This window comes from Vigna radiata, chromosome 7, assembly GCF_000741045.1.
Source record: "Vigna radiata var. radiata cultivar VC1973A chromosome 7, Vradiata_ver6, whole genome shotgun sequence".
Lineage (NCBI taxonomy): Eukaryota > Viridiplantae > Streptophyta > Magnoliopsida > Fabales > Fabaceae > Vigna > Vigna radiata.
Genome location: NC_028357.1, coordinates 32,304,083 through 32,322,875, shown reverse-complemented (window position 1 = coordinate 32,322,875; position 18,793 = coordinate 32,304,083). Strand labels below are relative to the sequence as shown.

At 32.7% G+C, this 18,793-nt stretch overlaps 3 protein-coding genes across 19 annotated transcripts; 2 read left to right on the top strand and 1 right to left on the bottom strand.

Moving 5' to 3' along the window:
- The first annotated feature begins 3,879 nt into the window (after positions 1-3,879).
- On the top strand, positions 3,880-6,975 carry LOC106768605 (malate synthase, glyoxysomal). The gene is made up of 4 exons (XM_014653842.2): positions 3,880-4,338; positions 4,803-5,128; positions 5,580-5,910; positions 6,143-6,975. The coding sequence occupies exons 1-4, from the start codon at positions 3,961-3,963 to the stop codon at positions 6,806-6,808; spliced, it is 1,701 nt and encodes a 566-aa protein (XP_014509328.1). The 5' UTR covers positions 3,880-3,960; the 3' UTR covers positions 6,809-6,975.
- A 1,296-nt stretch (positions 6,976-8,271) lies between these two features.
- Positions 8,272-12,857, top strand: LOC106768438 (cyclin-dependent kinase 11). 17 transcript variants are annotated; one of them, XR_002668599.1, is made up of 8 exons: positions 8,272-10,053; positions 10,182-10,317; positions 10,427-10,515; positions 10,626-10,737; positions 10,831-10,934; positions 11,032-11,126; positions 11,212-11,245; positions 11,576-12,857. XR_002668599.1 is itself a non-coding variant. In XM_022783478.1 (6 exons), the coding sequence occupies exons 1-5, from the start codon at positions 8,744-8,746 to the stop codon at positions 10,927-10,929; spliced, it is 1,746 nt and encodes a 581-aa protein (XP_022639199.1). In that variant the 5' UTR covers positions 8,272-8,743; the 3' UTR covers positions 10,930-10,934; positions 12,357-12,857. The 17 variants fall into 17 exon arrangements, 5 of the variants coding, with proteins under 5 accessions (XP_022639199.1, XP_022639198.1, XP_022639197.1 ...); XR_002668597.1 differs by having other exon boundaries at positions 11,013-11,126; XR_002668595.1 differs by having other exon boundaries at positions 10,831-11,126; positions 11,980-12,068; positions 12,357-12,857.
- A 1,893-nt stretch (positions 12,858-14,750) lies between these two features.
- On the bottom strand, positions 14,751-18,478 carry LOC106765585 (adenylate kinase 4). The gene is made up of 6 exons (XM_014650263.2): positions 18,220-18,478; positions 16,516-16,661; positions 16,307-16,426; positions 15,994-16,161; positions 15,239-15,328; positions 14,751-15,101 (listed from the first exon to the last, which is right to left on the bottom strand). The coding sequence occupies exons 1-6, from the start codon at positions 18,323-18,325 to the stop codon at positions 15,003-15,005; spliced, it is 729 nt and encodes a 242-aa protein (XP_014505749.1). The 5' UTR covers positions 18,326-18,478; the 3' UTR covers positions 14,751-15,002.
- Positions 18,479-18,793: the final 315 nt, after the last annotated feature.

Sequence of the window (18,793 nt, the reverse complement as noted above, 5' to 3'; positions counted from 1 at the left end):
CATAAAATAAATTTAAAATATTAAATAAACTTAACAAAATTTAATTAAAATGATTAAATTTATAATTTTTTAAGTTACAATACTAAATTAAATTTAAATTAAAAAAATTAATTTCAATTTTTATTGAAAGTTAAAAAATAAAAAACTTACATAAATTTAAATACTCTTAAGTGTTGGAGACCAGTGGTTTCATCTAGCCTCAATGTAATGTGATGTCTAATTGATTAACAATTTATGTTCGTATGTTTGCTATAAATCGGTTAATGGTAAAATTTAATACAATTTGTTCCAGTTTAAAATCATTTTTTAATTCATAATTAAATTCTTAAACAAAATTTAACCATAAAAATTTAAATAAAGTTATATTATTTGATGTTTTACTATAATTTTATTAATATCACTTGATAGAGAAGAGGAGTCATTGGCATAAAAAGAACATAAAAAAACAAAAATCATAACTTAGAGTAAATTTAAACAATAGTTATTTCAAAAATTAGTTTATATTTTAATGTTTTTAGGTTTTGGACATTCTCTTAAAAATTAGTTTGTTTTTTTAATGTTTGAGTTTTCTTTTAGTAAATTTTCTTAAACTTATGTATTTATATATAAAAACATCAAGATGTAAACATTTTTAATTGTATATTGAACTTTATTTTATTAAATAGAGCGTTTTCTTTGTTCTTGATCTTATGTTATTATCAACTATTGACATTTTTTTAACGAATTATTTATTAACATTTAGAGTTGTGAAAATGGATAATTTTGCTCGATCTGACCCGATTCATCACAGGTTGGTCGCTTAGTGAGTCAACCCAACCCGTAATTTATTAGCGAGTCAGAAAAATCTGAACTCGACTCGACCCACCACAGGTTGGCTCACTAGTCCATTTAATTACAATTTTTTTTAAATAAAAAAATTACAAACTTTCTATATTCAAATTTAAACAAATTTCACTCCCAAAAAATGATTTAAACTGAAGACAATTCAAAATAATAATAAAAAGTACAATATAAGTGAGAAAACAAAAAAGTGGAGAAAAGAGAAGAAAAGAAGGACGGTGTTTTACTTGCTCCTTGAAAAATTTCAATGAAGAAGTGAGAGTGATTTGTGAGAGCAGAGATTACTTTTGTGGTACATACAATGTGGAGAAAGTATTTTATTTTTTAGGGTTTCATAAATAAAATAATAAATTAAAAAAATAAAATTATGTAGATGGGTTGACGGCCAATCCGGTCCACCAGGGGTCAACCCACATAAGCCGAATTTAAATGAGCCAGGTTGAAATCTGATCCGTATAAAAAAATTCAATTTTTTCAAACCCAACCCGACCCAAACCTGTGATGGGCCGGATTGGCTCGCGGATTGTGACCAATTTTGATAGCTCTTAGGACATTTCTACTATGGATTCTTATAAAAGAATGATGTTTTTGTGATGATTTTTTTATTTATTTATCAATTTAGTAGATTGTGACATATATAATTTCAACTTTTTTTTACCTTTTATTTATTTTTTATATTTAAGAAGATATTTAAAATAAAAAAATATAGTAGTCTATTTATTTTTTTATGAGATCTAATATCACCTGGGGGCATGGGGGATTGGGCATGTGTCTGTGTCTTTAGGAGAGTGACATATAGGCTGACACAATTGGCATTTCCCATCTGGGAAGAAGAGGATGAAGTTGTCAAATAAAACACGAACTCCACTTCACAACAAACCACCTTAAAATATATAAAAAAAACGACATTTGTTATTTTAAAAATCATAAAATTTGAAGTAATATTATTCATGTTTTGGAATATAACTAAGATCACTCTATTTTTTTTTTGTTGATTTTTTATCACTTTGTTTTGTTGGTTTTTTTCATTTATTTTATTTGTTTTTGAATTCTTTACTCTAACTTCTAAAATGATATTTTTTCAACAACAATTTTACATAACTTATTTTCTAAATGAGAAAGAAGGTAGATAGTAGCAAGCTTTGTAACAATTTTTTTTTCACAGCATTTATAATTGAGTGAAAATTATATGAATTTAATCAAATATGTAAGGCTTTTATTCTTAATTTAGTAAATATATTTTCCAAACTAGTACAAGAGTGTATTAGTAACACATTGCTGGTATAAATAATAAAATTCTTTAAACTTACTTGCATTCCAAACCTTAAAAAAATAAGTAGTGAAAGAATAAAATCATGGATCTTAGTCTATTTTAAACATAAAATACGTTAAATGCTATTAATGATTATTTAATTAATTTTATGGCTGTAAAATATTGAGTGGAGGGAGAGAATTTTCACAAGATTTGGAGGGGGAGTGCGTGTATATAAAAGAAAACAGAACAATGAAAAATAATTGCATAACAAATTATCATATATAATAATATAAAAGGAATATAAAAAGTATAAAATATTGAATATTTTACAAGGAAAAATAAACTAAATGATATATATATATATATATATATATATATATATATATATATATGTATGTATGTATTAATTAACTATTATGTACCTATATTTGTATTAATTTGTTTGAATTAACTTAGTAATTTTTTTATTAACGTTAATTTCATTTGTAAGCGTTAATTTATCGGGATTTGAGTTATTTTTTTATCTCTAAAGCTCCTTTTTTTTTTCTTCTTTCTTTTTTCTCCCACCACCTTCTTCTTCTTTTTTCCACCCCTAGCCACCCTCCCCCTCCTTTCAATACCATATTCTTCTTTCTATCTTTCTTCTTCATTTTCCACCATCATTTTTTGCCTTTTTTTTTTCTCTTTTCACCACTTTTTCCTTTTTCTTCCTCTCTTAAAGTTTCTATGATTCATTAATTGTTATTTAAACTTGAATTGAAGTTGAAAATGAAAAATGGATATAAAAAAACAATAAAATGAGAGTAAGAAACAAATTAGTAACTAAGACGTTTTGATTTGTACTTTTAAAAGATACATAGTTATATAAAATGTATATAATTTATACAAGATTAAAATATACCAACGAAAAAAACACAAAAGGGTGCAATTTTATTTTCAAATTTATCAAAATGGTACAATTTAAAAAAAAATGTGAAAATAGGGTCAACTTTGTACAGTTTTATTGTAGAAAAATCCTATATGATTTTAACTTACTAAAATGAATGACTTTAATTAAAATTAAAACAAAATTATAAGCTGAAATTATTCCAAGCCATGATTTTAAATTATACCACATTACCATATATATCAAATTGTCACAATTTCAATTAAAATTAAAGAAAAAATTATAATACACAAATTTTTATTAAACTGACTACTTTAATTTACGATATAATAATTAGGGTTAAATATGTTTTTAGTTCCTATAAGATTTTGGTTTTAGTCCATTTTTAAACTAAGGTATAATTTAGTCATTCAACTTTAGAAAACTCTGTTTTAGTCTTTTTTATCATTTTTTTTAACTTTATTTGTTGTTTCAAACACGTATAACATTTGGATTCTTTACACTGTTTGACACATTTCTGCTTCAATGTTAATTGAGAAACGCGTTTGAAACAACAAATAAAGTTAAAAAAAATTGGTAAAAAAGACTAAAATCAGAGTTTTCTAAAGTTGAAGGACTAAATTGTACCTTAGTTTAAAAATGGACTAAAATCAAAATCGTCCCAAAGTATAGAGAGTAAAAACATATTTAACCCTAATAATTATATATAAAGAAAAAAAAAATTGCCGAGAAAGTTGCACCAACAGCAGCATGGGCGTGGTAGAAGAGCTCGAATTTTGGTCTGTTATACTTTGTATCAAATAAATAAATCTAAAAGTGTATTACGTTGGTCTGTTAAAAATAAGTTCCAAAAATGAATTCAAGTTGTACAGAGGAAATTATTTATAGACCTAATTGCAAACTTGCTTTTTGCTCACATGCCATATTCTACTTTCAGAAGAGTAATATCTAGCCACCGTTGCAGGAAGAAAGAAAGACCATGGACCATAGAACCCATCTTCCGTCGACCGTGACCGAATCTTACTATGATGTACCAGATGGAGTTGATATTCTGGGAAGATATGACGAAGAGTTTGCAAAAATCCTGAAAAAAGACGCTTTGAAATTTGTTGCAGACCTGCAACGTGAGTTCAGGAGCGATATTAAGTATGCACTAGAGAAGAGAAAAGAGGCCAAAAAGAGGTACAATGAAGGGGCTCTTCCGGGGTTTGATCCTGCCACTAGCCACATACGGGAAGAGGAATGGGTATGTGCTCCTGTTCCACCAGCCGCTGCAGATAGGAAAGTGGAGATCACTGGTCCTGTTGACAGAAAGATGGTCATCAATGCTCTTAACTCTGGAGCTAAAGTTTTTATGGTTAGTACATCTACACTCTACACTACTATGCCTCTGATTTCCACCAAAGTTGTTAATCCATATTTAAGTTTAGAGTTTAGACATAACAAAGAACATTATAAAACTTTTGTGTACACTTCCATCTCAAGTCTAAAACTTTTATCACTTCTGTTGACTGGGCTTTTATATTTTTAATTGTACCGATTTGAGTTTTTTAAGTTTTCTGTCATTTTCGAATAAAATTTCATCTAATGCTAAAGACATCGTGGCCAGACGGAGGGACCTAATTGTAAAGAAGGGAGACTTAAAGATTTAATTGAGATGGTTTGAACTTGGAAGATTAAAAATCTGCACTCAGAATAAAGAACTATACCAAGAGTGTAATCAAGTCTTATCTTTTTTTTCAATGGTGAAAGGGTTTATTGAATTTGGTTTATACCGGAACCATAGCACTGAAAGTTGTTGATGTTTTTGTCATTTCTAAGGCTGATTTTGAGGATGCACTGTCACCCAGCTGGGAAAATCTCATGAGCGGCCAAGTGAACTTGAAGGATGCTTTGGATGGGACCATAAGTTTCCATGACAAAGTAAGAAACAGGGTTTACAAGCTCAATGAACAGACAGCAAAGCTTTTTGTGCGACCAAGAGGTTGGCACCTACCGGAAGCACATATTCTGATTGATGGTGAACCTGCAACTGGTTGCCTGGTTGATTTTGGCCTCTACTTCTACCACAATTACTCAGCATTTCGACGCACTCAAGGTGCTGGTTTCGGCCCTTTCTTTTATCTTCCCAAAATGGAGCATTCAAGGTAAGCACTGTGCTATGCAGTCATAACACGACCCAAAGAACAAAGCTATTTCTGTTAGTAATTCCATATGTTGGTTTTAGTATGATACACGTAAGGAAGAAATTTGAAGGCAATTCTTTAGTTGGTGTTATTTTGTAATTAAAATTAAAGTTTCATTTCGATTGTCATCAGAATAAAGGTGTGCATGAAACCTCAGCAGCAAGACAAATTTCTAATTCTGATTGAAGAAAAACACCAAAGAACATGTTCATATCGAAGAAAAAAACGACCGAATAGTCTTAAAACATGTTCAAAACTCAATGAACCCTCTTATGCATGATCTAGGGTGACCAAAGGGATTACAAACTATTATATGGAGGTCAATACATCCTTAATCGGATGGTCCAGCAGGACCAGCATTTATAGAACTCTGTATTAGGGAATTGTAATGTGACAACCTTGTGATTGACAGGGAAGCAAAGATATGGAACAGCGTGTTTGAGAAGGCTGAGAACGTAGCAGGCATCGAAAGAGGAAGCATAAGGGCGACGGTTCTGATAGAAACCCTTCCTGCAGTGTTTCAAATGAATGAAATTCTGTATGAGCTGAAGGACCACTCTGTGGGTCTGAACTGTGGGCGTTGGGATTACATTTTCAGTTATGTGAAGACCTTCCAAGCTCACCCAGATCGCCTCCTACCAGATAGGGTGCAGGTTGGCATGACTCAACACTTCATGAAAAGCTACTCTGATCTCCTCATCAGGACCTGCCACAGGCGCGGTGTGCATGCTATGGGAGGAATGGTATGTAAGGAACTACTCTGGTTCACCACTGTTATCATGAATAGTTATTCTTAAGCAGTTCTAACTTTTAAGTGTCTGGTTTCTGCAGTACTTTTTAGCAATGATATGTAATTGAGCTACTTTAGTTTACCAATGAATAATTACAAACTCCGATTCTATTTTTTTTCTTTTTTAAAACTTGTACATAGAAAATGTGTCTGATAAAGTTGAAATTGTTGAAATTGTTCATCAGGCAGCTCAGATTCCCATCAAAGATGACCCAGTGGCTAATGAGGCAGCACTGGAACTTGTAAGGAAGGACAAGCTGAGGGAAGTGAAAGCGGGGCACGATGGAACTTGGGCTGCACACCCTGGTCTCATTCCGGCCTGCATGGAGGTTTTCAACAACATCATGAGCAATGCTCCTCACCAGATAGAGACAGTGAAACGCGAAGATGCTGCAAACATAACTGCAGAAGACCTCTTGCAGATACCAGTAGGAGTCCGAACCGAGGAAGGTCTCCGGTTAAACACAAGGGTGGGGATTCAGTACTTGGCAGCATGGCTGAGTGGAAGCGGTTGCGTGCCTCTTTACAACCTGATGGAAGATGCTGCGACTGCTGAGATCAGCAGGGTGCAGAACTGGCAGTGGCTCAAGTATGAAGTGGAACTGAATGGGGATGGAGCTGGAGAGAAAGTGAACAAAGAGCTTTTTGATAGAGTGGTTGAAGAAGAGATGGTTAGGATTGAAAAGGAAGTGGGAACAGAGAAGTTCGAGAAGGGAAACTACAAGGAGGCTTGTAAGATCTTTGCTCGCCAATGTACATCCCCAGAACTTGATGATTTTCTCACTCTGGAGGCCTATGATTACATAGTCCTGCATCGCCCTAAGGAAGGAACCTTCAAAACTTTGAACTGAGAAAGAGGTTGGTTCATTGTGCCTACTGGTTGGCTCATTTGGATTCTCTATTGTGTACTTTACGTTGTTGATGTGAAAAAATCGCAAGGGAACGATTTTCACAGGATTTCATGTTTGACTTGGTGATCCTTATTTAATAAAAAAGGGAAATGTTTTTCGTTTTATCACATAGTGAGTTCAACCTTCTTCTAAAATCGTGTCAAACTACAAAATGTGCTATTTTGGATTTGCTATCTTGCTCTCGCTGAGCGTCTGGCTGAAGTCTAGTAAGAGACTGAGAGCATGCAAATTTTAAATTTTGGTGGTGCAACATAATGAAAATAAAGTTGATGTGAAGATAAGATATCAGATATGTATTGATTTGATGGAATTAATGAAAGTTGATGCATTGGTTTTTAATGTGATGTTATTATATTTTAGACGTAACTTTTTTGTTAAAAAATATAATTAAGAAAATAAAAATAAAGTATTTTTTAAAAATTATTAATCATGTTAAGCAATATTGTTTATTAGTTGCCAATAATAATTATAAAAGGTTAAAAATATTCCAATAAATAAAATTATTTTAAAGAAAGTGTTAGATGTAAGTAAAGAAAAATTAAAAACTGTTCCCCTAATCAAAATCAAATACAAATAATCAATACCTCATCACATGATGTGTAATGTGGAGTTTAATTATATTTCACATTTTTCGGTATTTCTTTATTTAATCTTTATATATTAAAAGATATGAAATTTTATAATTAATGTAAGATAATATCATAATTTATATAAAATGATAAGTACATTAAAATAATAAAATAAGATAATGAATCAAAATAATAGTTATGTTATTCACATTAATAAAAAATTAAACATTATAAACTGAATTAATAAATATAGAAATTTTAAGTATCAAATAGACAAAATATTTAATACAAATTCAATTACAAAATATTTCGAAGTTAATTAAGTTTATTCTCTACATATAATTGATATTTTTACGGTATTCATACAACTCTTTTTCCATTTTTATTTTGTTAATTTTATTTTCTTTAATTCGTATTAAATTTTTAAATATTTTGATTAAATTGAAAACAAAATAAATCTCAGAAATGGAAACTCACTTAATAAAATCTGATTGGTTTAAATCTAAAATATTATTGTGTTAAAAATCTAAAAAGATAACTTATGTAATAAATTGTATAAATGAAATCTAAAATATTATAATCCATATTATAAATTGAGATAAGTTTATATTCATCATCAAAATTTAAAATAATTTAACTGTAATTAGAATAAAAAAAAAATGTAGTACTAAATCCTTGGAGATAAATTAAAATTGAAAAATATCATTAATTAGTTTAATTGATAGTGAGAAGAAAACGGTAAAACGCGTGAAAATCCAGCAAATAATTGATAGGATCGCCGCCTCTTTTGAAAGCGGAGACACACTCTATCGTTTTTTATTATTTAAGTGGGTAAAGCCCAAACGAATCTCACAATAAACGCGTCAAGGAAGGCGGCTTCTTTCGTCTCTGTCTTCTGCTTCGGCTTTTCTCCTTTCGCTTGATTTTCGTGTCGCCGGTAAGGCAATTCGATACCTCTGAACCCTAACGAGACGCAGCCACCGTTTAGGGTTTCGATCATCCATTCATTCTTCCTTGTTTCCTTTTCCTGATTGCTTCCGTGTGGTTTCATTTCCATCTTACGTTTCAATTCTGTTGATTCTATCGAGGAAGCTCTTGAGAAAATTATATTTGATTTTTGTCATGTGCGTTTCTCTTGATTAGGGTTTGTGAATCTTTTAAAAAAAAATTGAATTATACGTTCTGTTATTTTTGGGAGGGTTAGGGTTTCAAAAATTTGGGATTATTGAGGATTTCGGTTTGAAATACATTTTTCTTGGATTCTAAATTGCTTATTGAGAGGAATTGTGCTTGTGCTTGTCAATCGATGGCGGCAGGGCGAAAAAGTGTTCCGCTAAAAGGGGAATTTTTCAAATACAGTTCAACAAAGAGATCTGATCACTATAAGAATGGCTCTTTCGGCGTGGAAGTGGGTGGATCTCGCAGCCATCACTTTGCTCGTTCCGATGAGCCTCGTGGTGGGAAAGAGGAGAGAGAGCAAGGTGAGATCTGTGTTGAAGATGAGGAATATGAGGTTGCCTATGGTTTGCCACCGCCACAGAAGAAAAGGAAGTTTTCTCCAATCGTATGGGACCTAGCAGAGAAGGAAGAAAGAATTTCGTCCGAGAGTAGGATCTCGGATACTGTTGCTCTGTCTCCTCCTCGTCCATCTGTGCTGAGCACTCCTGGAGCCAACGATCTTGGTTCAGATGTCCTTTTGGAGGAATCTTTGCCAGATTCTGGAAGCTGTAGACAGGATGTGGAGGAAGAGAAGGATGTGCAAGAATGGACTATCAGAAAGTCAAGATGGGCTACTGATGATGGCCCCTCACCCATGGCTGCTGATGATAAATTCAATCATGTCAAGGGCAGCTGCAGTCCTGAAATTGGTGAATTCCATCGCGGTGGATCTTCAGAAAGCACCGTCACTAGATCGTCAGGAAGCACGGGGAGAGATCAATATCTTGGACTTTCTACCGATGACGCCGATTCTGAAAGGGATTTCCATATAGACCCCGTGGTCGATGTTGAGGGACCAAGTGACGTTGGTGATTGTCCATCGGATTCTGAAGAGAGTGATGGATTGATGCAAGTGCAGAGAAATATAAATATGCTTCACAGTTGCAGAAGTGTGTGCGAGTTTGAGATGATTAAGAAAATAAATGAAGGAACTTATGGTGTTGTCTATAAAGCTAGGGATAAGAAAACTGGAGAATTGGTCGCATTGAAGAAGGTGAAGATGAATATAGAGAGGGATGGCTTTCCTATGTCATCCTTGAGGGAAATAAACATTCTCTTGTCTTTTAACCACCCCTCCATTGTGAATGTTAAAGAAGTAGTTGTAGATGATTTTGACGGTACTTTTATGGTAATGGAATACATGGAGTATGACCTCAAGGGAATGATGGAGATTAAGAAACAGCCTTTTAGCATTAGCGAAATTAAATCCTTGGTAAAGCAACTTCTTGAAGGTGTCAAGTATCTCCATGATAACTGGGTTATCCATAGGGACTTGAAGTCATCAAACATTCTGCTGAACCATGACGGGGAGCTTAAAATATGCGATTTTGGGTTGTCAAGGCAGTATGGAAGCCCTCTGAAGCCATATACTCCAGTTGTGGTTACACTATGGTACAGGTGAGTAGCATTATAATATTACTTTAGTTTTTATCGGAGTTATCTCTGTAGGTTTATATGATTTTTCATTTATATTGGTAGAGAAATATAAGCCGTAAACTCATGAATGGGTGAATTGGTTTGTGCAGGGCACCTGAACTTTTGTTGGGTGCTAAAGAATATTCAACAGCAATTGACATGTGGTCAGTGGGTTGCATAATGGCTGAATTAATTTCCAAGGAGCCCCTGTTCAGGGGTAAAAGTGAACTTGAACAACTTGATCAGGTTATTTTACTAAAATCAATTGAATTTTACTTTTTCTTCACCTCATTTATTCTACTTCGTGAGAACTCCGCTGTCTAGTAACACTTCTCTCTTTGTCCACTGTCTGCAGATTTTTAGAACCCTGGGTACACCTGATGAGAAAATTTGGCCTGGATTATCCAAATTACCTGGGGCTAAAGCAAAATTTGTCAAGCAACCGTAAGCTTCTATTTTTTTTTTCTTCATTGGAATTCAATGTATGACTTATGGGTGATAATGCAGTTATACTTTGTCAACTGTGTTTGATTATAAGTTATTTGATATTTCAGGTTTAATATGTTAAGGAAGAAGTTTCCAGCTGCATCATTTACCGGTTTGCCAGTTTTATCTGAGCTGGGGTTTGACTTGTTGAAGAAGCTTTTGACTTACGACCCCGAAGAGGTATACATTGTTCATTGAATAATTTTTTATTGGTTTTCTGCAACATGAAGCTGAATAAAACATAATGTTTAAACCTTGTTTTACTTCTTGCAGAGGATAACTGCTGAAGATGCTCTCCTTCATGATTGGTTCTACGAAGCCCCTCCTCCCAAATCTGATTTCAAGCCTATTTTTCCTTCTTGGAGGTGCTAGGACAGGTACTCCTGCTGGATTGTATGAAATACCAAGAACAATGCTATTTTTACTGCCATTGTTTCCAACTTTTTCTTACCCAGTTAATGATCATATACAAAGAATGATATGTTGCAAGTGACCGCGTGATGGACATGACTGGGCTATTGTTTGCTTTATAAATTACAAGCGGCGGATTAATGTATATACCTGAGAAGGTATGACTAGCACTTGATTTTTTTTTCCCTAGTGAAACTCAGTGTATCTCTCTTGCTGGTGAAAATGATGTATATAATATTTCAGGACAACTAGTAATTAATGATGAATATTTGCTCTGGTATGTTCGTATCCTGTACCATCTATTTTCGTTTTTGTTTTCTTTGGATTTGATCTATCCTTTTGGCTGCCCCATTTACGGCTCGTTTGAAACATAGTTGCGAAAATTAAATTATTTCAATATCTCGATTATTGTAAATTATATTTAGAATCGTTTATTCTTCTTTTTGAAGTTTATCGAAATATGATTACAAGATAAATAAATTCGTTTAAATATATACAAAATAATGAATGAGAAATAACATTAGCTAAAAAATTTCAATTTTAGGAAAACAATATAACATTGTACAAATATTCAGTTATTGCCAAACATCTTTTTTTTTTTTTCTAGGAAAAAAACAGCTGAAGTGATTTCAGCTGTTCTAAAGTTTCTGCACTAAATTGGGACCAAGGAGTTTTGTTCTTCTGTTTTCTTCTACTAATTTTACACCAGGAAATGCTTCAAAAAAAATATTGGCTGCATTCACGCGCCAAGAATTTGTAGGTGTTGGATATGTAGAAAAATAATCAATAATCAATTCCCAGGGATATTCGTGGTCAGCAGGTAAACATGTTCAATTTCAAAGTTGATCCCTGAAAGAAAATGATGATAGTGTGTGCTTGCTTTCTGGGGAGTGGTTGCCTAGCTTTCCATGTTCTTGCCCATTTTTCTGCAGTAGGGTTTACATTTCCCTAACCGGAATGCTTATTTTATTTTTATTTTTTAAATTTAACAATACACGGGAATGTATCTAGGAGGCAGTGATTGCATCCTGGAAAAGGGGGTCACAAGGAAGCCGTGAGATATGGTGACGATTGTGGAGCTCTGCAAGGCAGAGGTAGAGGTAGGTAGGTGATATTTGTGCTTCCCTGGCTCTGCTTTTGGTAGGTCGTATATGGTAATTTGATGAAATTCAATTAAAGGTAACATATTCCTTTATTTATTTATTCTAGAGGATTAACATTTCCTTGTAATGAGGAGTTTTAATTCACTTTGTTCGTCTCAAATATGACACGTTCTTTATTTGATGAGGGTATATTATCCGATACATCCAAGTATTAACTGACCTTGCAAGCGCTGAACACTGTTCTTACGGTGTCTGATATTCACTATCATTTCTCTGGATTTTCAGTTCCAGGTGCAAAAGTTTTGGTTGGTATGAAAAAATTGAGGATGATGAAGATTTAATTGAGTACTTTTGTTGGAGAGAGGAGGAAAAGTAATTTTGAAATTGATAGTTTGATCCTTTCTTTCTTTTCATATTTAATTATATTTTTTAACCTAATTTATTTCACTTTATTTGGTTGTTTTATTAGGTTGTTATTTTGTAATTTATTTCTCATTTCATATCCTGGTGAGTTCAATTTTCTTCCTGCTGATTTTTTGGTGATGTTTTTTTTTCTTTATCGTGGTTGTCCTTGAAATGTTTGAATTGACACTATGTATAATGTTTTGCTTCATATTAGTTTAGCTCGAGCTTGTTAAATACATTTTTTTTTTATTTCTGCAAAATTATCGTAAATAAAGTGACAGGTGACTAAAATGGATAGTTGTCTGGAAAGTGAAGATTAATGAAGGGTTTTAAAAATTGTAGGAATTAAAAGGTTGTTGAGTATATTATTTTGACGGCTAATTTGAGATTTAGTGTTTCGTAAATACCAAAATAGAGATCCACAATTCAACTTCCTATTAAATACATTAACAACTTATGTCCTTTAGACAAGGAGCGATTAAATTTCAAATTGGACGTTTAGAATTTATTGAAGTATTTTAAACCCATATATATCTTTAGTGTCTTCATTCATCAATTGACTTCATATTATGCAAGTTTCCACTAACATAACCATCATTCATCCCAATTTTCATAAACAATTTCAACAATTACGTTTTCCTCACCAATTCTGTTCTCTTTGCTCGTGTTTTTCTACTTCATGATTCACATTAGCAATCATAAATTCTTTCACTTCGTAGTTATTACTTTGAATAAAATTAGTTACTCATTACATTTCTCATCTTTTATTAACTCCATCTTTGAATAAAAATATTTTTAAAATTATGAGAATGAGATAAAAAATAAAAATAATTATATAAAAATCATCAAAAACTGTATTTTATATAATAAAAATAAATAACAAAAAAATATTAAAAATAAGTAAAAATGATAAAATGTGTTTTAAAAATGATTCAATATATTATTAAATGAAATCACAAAAAAACTAAGAATATATAAAATGAAACCCGGATTTAATGAAAATAAAATTTGTAATGTTTACGTTTGAAAGTGTAGAAAGTAAAAAGAAGTTGAAGATAAAGTTTGTGAAAATTCGTAATTGTTGTTTCATCTTCTTCCTTAAATTATCACTTAAAGTATCACAACAATATGCCTCTAAGTACAGATAAGAGAGTTTGACGAAGCACGTGGCCTGGTTGGGACCCTCTAGAGGAATCTATATGTTGGCATTAGTACAGTTTACAACAAAATCAATTCTTCTCTTACCTCAATCGCTCATAAAAACTGCCTTTCTCTACTCTATGAATTCTTTCTTTCATGAGAATGGCTACTTCCATGGATTTCTAATGTTTTTCTCTTCTAATCTGCTTAACCAAGCGAAGATGAAATTTTTCTCTCCCCCTCAAATCCATCATGACAAATGAATGATAATCAACAAAAGGAAATGAGAGTAACACTCGCTCACCCATCTGCATCTACGTACATATTTAAAAGTGAATACAAGCTTCAAGATATAAGAAAATTTTCCTAATATTAAAGTAATCAAGTTGTTTAAAGACATCAAAAATTGTTTTAGCAAAACAAAGTAAACACAAAAATGAAAGATAAAGATAAACTTTTTATTAACTTAACTAATTGAACAATTGAGATGATATTTAAGCATTCTTCTGAAAGAAAAGATAAACAATAAATAAATAAAAATATTAAAAGAGTAAAAATAATCAAATATTTGATTCATTAAAATTGATAATATATTATCATTTGACACAGAATAAAATGTATAATTAAGATTATATATAATAAAAAATACCTTGAAGATTGTAAGTGAATTTTATGAGAATAAAACAAAATAAGCAATAAGAAAAGAGAAAAAGAAATATAACAAAGGGAAAGAAAAAGATTACAAAATTAAGACTAAACAAATAATTAATATATATAACTATTTTACTAATTTAAATGAGATGAAAATGAGAACGAGAACACATATATTCATTCCATCCTCATTCCAGATTGAAAAAATTAAACATTATTCATACTCAATTAATGTAAAAAATTTCCATAAAACAAAAACAGAACATCTACTATGTCAGATTCATTTATCATCCCTATTTTCGTTGAACTATTGCTATCTTAGTTTTGAACAACTTATTAATTTTATAAAAGAAAACAATAATTCATATTAGAAAAAATTCAAGAACAAAACTTATGGAAAACAAAAAACTGAACAATTATTTTTCGGAAAATCTCATTCCACACCGTCAAAAGCAGTTTCGGGGAACAAAAGTAACTCAGATCTTTCCACCCAAATGTCGAGAGAAAATTTATGCAAAATCGTACGCAGAGCATAAATTCAAATTCACTTGACTTTTTATTCATCAAAGTAGCTCTTCGAATCTGGGTTGAGAACAGCCGGCATTTGCAGTAAAGCTGAAAAGGTAACCGAATTTCAGAGTATATTAAAAATACAAATAGGCAAAGTTAAGTTTTCCTAAAAAAAAAAAAGGAACCCTTGCAGTTCGAGCCCGAGGATCCATGGATGAATTCTATTTAAGACAGCACTTTCTCTACTTCAACTGTCACCTCTTTGGGAGGTTTCTCAGCATGAAGATTAGCAACTATGCCCTTTTTCGAATAGTAATCAATAACCTGTATGTTCAATGCAAAAATTTCCAATCAAGATCATGAAATTACAATAAAATTTGTAAAAGACAGAAATCAGAAAGGCATTCCTCAAACAATTATCATAAAGAACCAGAACGCTAAAGAAGGATTCAGAATCATACGGGCTCAGTTTGCCTGTGAAATGCCTCCAGTCTTGACTTCAGAACAGCTGCAGTGTCATCCTTACGCTGGATAAGTGGTTCACCAGTAACCTGAGGAACACAAATTCAATAGCGAGATTGTTACAGGGCTACTGCTTTCTTAAGCTATCATGACAAAGCTCGTGGCATGCCCTAACCTTTTAAGTGGGCATCCTACACTACCCTTAAACATTCTATACGTGAAAATAGAAAAAATTTTGTATAGACAGTACTGCCAGCAACCAAAACCAAATTCATTTCCAATAAAACATGTTAACAAAAAAAGTGTGGCATCTCATTATTTTTATTGAAATTGAACTAGCCACTAATTCAACCATAAGTAGTACTAAAAGGGGGAGCATAGCCAAAGTCTAAGCCAATGTGCAACATCCTAACATCCTCCTCCCACACCCAACACTGGACAGGTGTTTTAAGTTTTGAATGAATATAGAGCAGCAAAAACATCAAGACTGAATTTGGCTTTGAACCGTATTAGAAAGGGACTGTGCCTAAAATGTCAATCTCAAAAGCTAGTTTTAAGGTGGAGAATAGACCAAGTCTTACAAAAAAGTGCATGGTCAAATGTCATAACCATTGTCGGACATCTAAACACTACTTAAGTTTGAATGATACTTGCAGCTTTTCAAAACTCCCACCAATGTTAAAGCACCTATAAGCAGAAGATATGTTTAGGCAACTAACATTTTTGCAGGGTTTAAATAAAGTTACAGACTTACATCATCAACCCCAGCAACCTTAGGAGGGGCAAATTTTGTGTGGTATGTTCTGCCACTGGATGGGTGTATCCAGCGACCAGTAATTCGCTCCTCAAGGACTGCATCGTCAATTGCAAAATTGAGAACCTTATCAACTTTCACTCCCTGTTTACCCAGCATCTCATCAAGCTGCAAAAAAATAAAAAGCAGGTTCAAAAGATGTAGGTCAACAGCATGCAAAACAGTGCATAAAATCGAGTAATTCTGTTTTACATAAGCCTAATATTTCAAACAAAAGAATCACTAGTGACTCAGATGTCCAACAATGTCATACCTTCTGTGCTTGGACCACAGTTCTTGGGAAACCATCAAGAATGAAACCTTTCTGACATGATGGTTTTTTCATTGCTTCATCTATAATCCCAACAACCAAGTCATCAGAAACAAGTTCTCCCTGAAATATTGTAACATAATATCTTATTAGCAATCTCTCTATGAGTGTATACATGGTAAAAAATGTAAATTCCAAATAAGATCCCATGCCTTATCCATAGCTTCTTTAGCCTTGACACCAAGAGGGGTCTTGGCAGCTACAGCTGCTCTTAACATATCACCAGTAGCTAAGTGGCATAAGCAGTACTCATCCTTTATGATTGGCGACTGGGTACCTTTACCAGATCCAGGTGGGCCTGCAGTAACATATTTTTAAGTTATATTACACTAGAATTTCAGAAGAAAGAAAATCAATATATGTTGTAAATTCTTAAAGCATGACTCAAATAAGCAAACCAAGGCAAATATGGAGATTAACCTAACTCACTAATTGACAGTACTTAAACCATTGATGTAATACATGAACACATCAAATTAAAATATTAACCTAAGAGCAGTACAGAGAACCAATACAAATCCAAGTGCTACTCATCATTTACAGGAGTTATCACTTTCACAATGTATAGATTCGATTGAATGCGTAAGGCAGACTAGTGTTTCATTGTCTTCATTTTCCAAGCAATAAATAAAATAGAAGCATAGAAAAGGAGGATCCATTATGGATGAAACCTCTCCTTAAAATGATAAGATTGTAGTAATACACATTAAAATTCCCAATCTAACTCGAGACGAACAGTTCAGTTTGAAAGATCAACAGGACAACTCAGTTTAGCTCTTCATTTTTATCTGTCTGGAAAATACAAAGAGCACAGATGACCAGAATTGTATCACTAGCGAAGAAAGTGCCAACATTTATATGAGACGCAACAAGCTAATAAAGTAAAGTCACTGTGGTAGAGTACAATTATAATCAAGTGAGTAAAAAGTTCTGGAGAAAAAACCAGCATCACTGATTGAAATCAAATCGGGAGAAAAATAAAACCACAGACCTAACATCTTTCTGCCAACAGTACACAGATAAATCTACACACTAAAGTTAGCATGAGAGTAAAAATACGCAAATTCTTCAGGAATTTGGAATCATTTTGAGACTAGACTACCATCCAATCAAACCAAAAGAAATTCTTTTGCACATAAGTGCAAGTCTCTACTGTCTAAAAGTAAAAGCTACAAAGCTCATCAGTTACGCAATCTTTAAGGAAAAAAAATAAAAACTAAACCTAAAATGTAAAAGTTACAAATGAATGATGACCAGGGAAAAAAACAGAGAAAGAACACACCAGCCTCCCTAATATGCGTGTAGATTAACAATTAGAGAACCGTGTTCAAATGACAAACATACAAAAAAAAAGTATCAAACAGTTCGAGAGCTACTTTATGAAACACCGCATGCCTCGTGGGGTTCAAAAACACCGTACACCGTTCCAGGCAATAACTTCGTAGCATATAATCACCGATTTAAAAATAATACTCGTCCACCAAAAAAATGAAAACTAAAAGTTAAAAAAACAAAAAACCAACCAGAAAAATACAATAAAAAATCCCTAAAGCGTAAAGCCAATCCTCTCATTTTCTTCTCCAGTAACTGAAGAACACAATACATTGAGGCATAAGAGTATCCCCATCCTGAACCGCATAGCTAAAACCACTCAAATTTCTCAGTATAATCCCTATTAAACGATGATAAGGCCTCAGGAAGGAAACCCTAAAAACCGCATCGACAACATCGAAACGAAAGAAGAGCGAAATAATCGAGCTATTTAACAAAAGCGATTTTGGATCTGAATTTACAGCGAGTCCGAAACGAAAACTTAACAAAAATCCTTCAATACATAGAGAGATGGATGGAGATACCAATGAGAATAAGGCGCTTGTCAGGTTTGGAGGAGCATTTGAAGCGACGAAGGAGCTCAGTCATGAGATCCAGAGAGGGAACATCTTCCAAGTTAGTGTTCGACATTGCTGTTTCTGTTTCTGAGGCTGTTGTTGTTTTGTTCGTATAACAGAACAAAAGAAAACCAGAATCACTTTCTCCAACGTTGGGTTTCTTAGGTTTGTTCCACTCTCCACACTTCAAAAAACTCAACTCGCCGTCTCCTTCTCTTTCTTTCTTTTTTACCCTTTCTTTCCTATAAGTGTTAGGTGACTGCTTTTTTTTTTTCTAATTATTTAATTTAATATTAATTAAAAAAACTTTCTTTTTCTGTATACTTTTTAAAACATCTTTTTTTTAATCTTATTTAATTTTTAAAAATTAAATAAACATTTGATGTTTCAAGGAGAGTAACAAACGCCTAGTTAATCTTTATTATTCTTTGTTTTTCTTTCAAACGCTTATTATTATTATTTTAATATTTTCTTTGGGTAGGTGCAGACGCAGACGCTTTTGGCCGTTTGAATTCTTTCATCTGTTTTCGTGACTTTGATC

Coding starts and splice junctions, on each gene's coding strand:
- LOC106768605 (XM_014653842.2), top strand. CDS start 3,961: ATGGACCATAGAACCCATCTTCCGTCGACCGTGACCGAATCTTACTAT. Junction 4,339..4,802: donor CTGGAGCTAAAGTTTTTATG/GTTAGTACATCT, acceptor GTCATTTCTAAG/GCTGATTTTGAGGATGCACT. Junction 5,129..5,579: donor CCCAAAATGGAGCATTCAAG/GTAAGCACTGTG, acceptor TGTGATTGACAG/GGAAGCAAAGATATGGAACA.
- LOC106768438 (XM_022783478.1), top strand. CDS start 8,744: ATGGCGGCAGGGCGAAAAAGTGTTCCGCTAAAAGGGGAATTTTTCAAA. Junction 10,318..10,426: donor AACTTGAACAACTTGATCAG/GTTATTTTACTA, acceptor CACTGTCTGCAG/ATTTTTAGAACCCTGGGTAC. Junction 10,516..10,625: donor GCAAAATTTGTCAAGCAACC/GTAAGCTTCTAT, acceptor TTGATATTTCAG/GTTTAATATGTTAAGGAAGA.
- LOC106765585 (XM_014650263.2), bottom strand. CDS start 18,325: ATGTCGAACACTAACTTGGAAGATGTTCCCTCTCTGGATCTCATGACT. Junction 16,662..18,219: donor CAAGCGCCTTATTCTCATTG/GTATCTCCATCC, acceptor ATGTTACTGCAG/GCCCACCTGGATCTGGTAAA. Junction 15,329..15,993: donor AGGTTGCTGGGGTTGATGAT/GTAAGTCTGTAA, acceptor TGTGTTCCTCAG/GTTACTGGTGAACCACTTAT.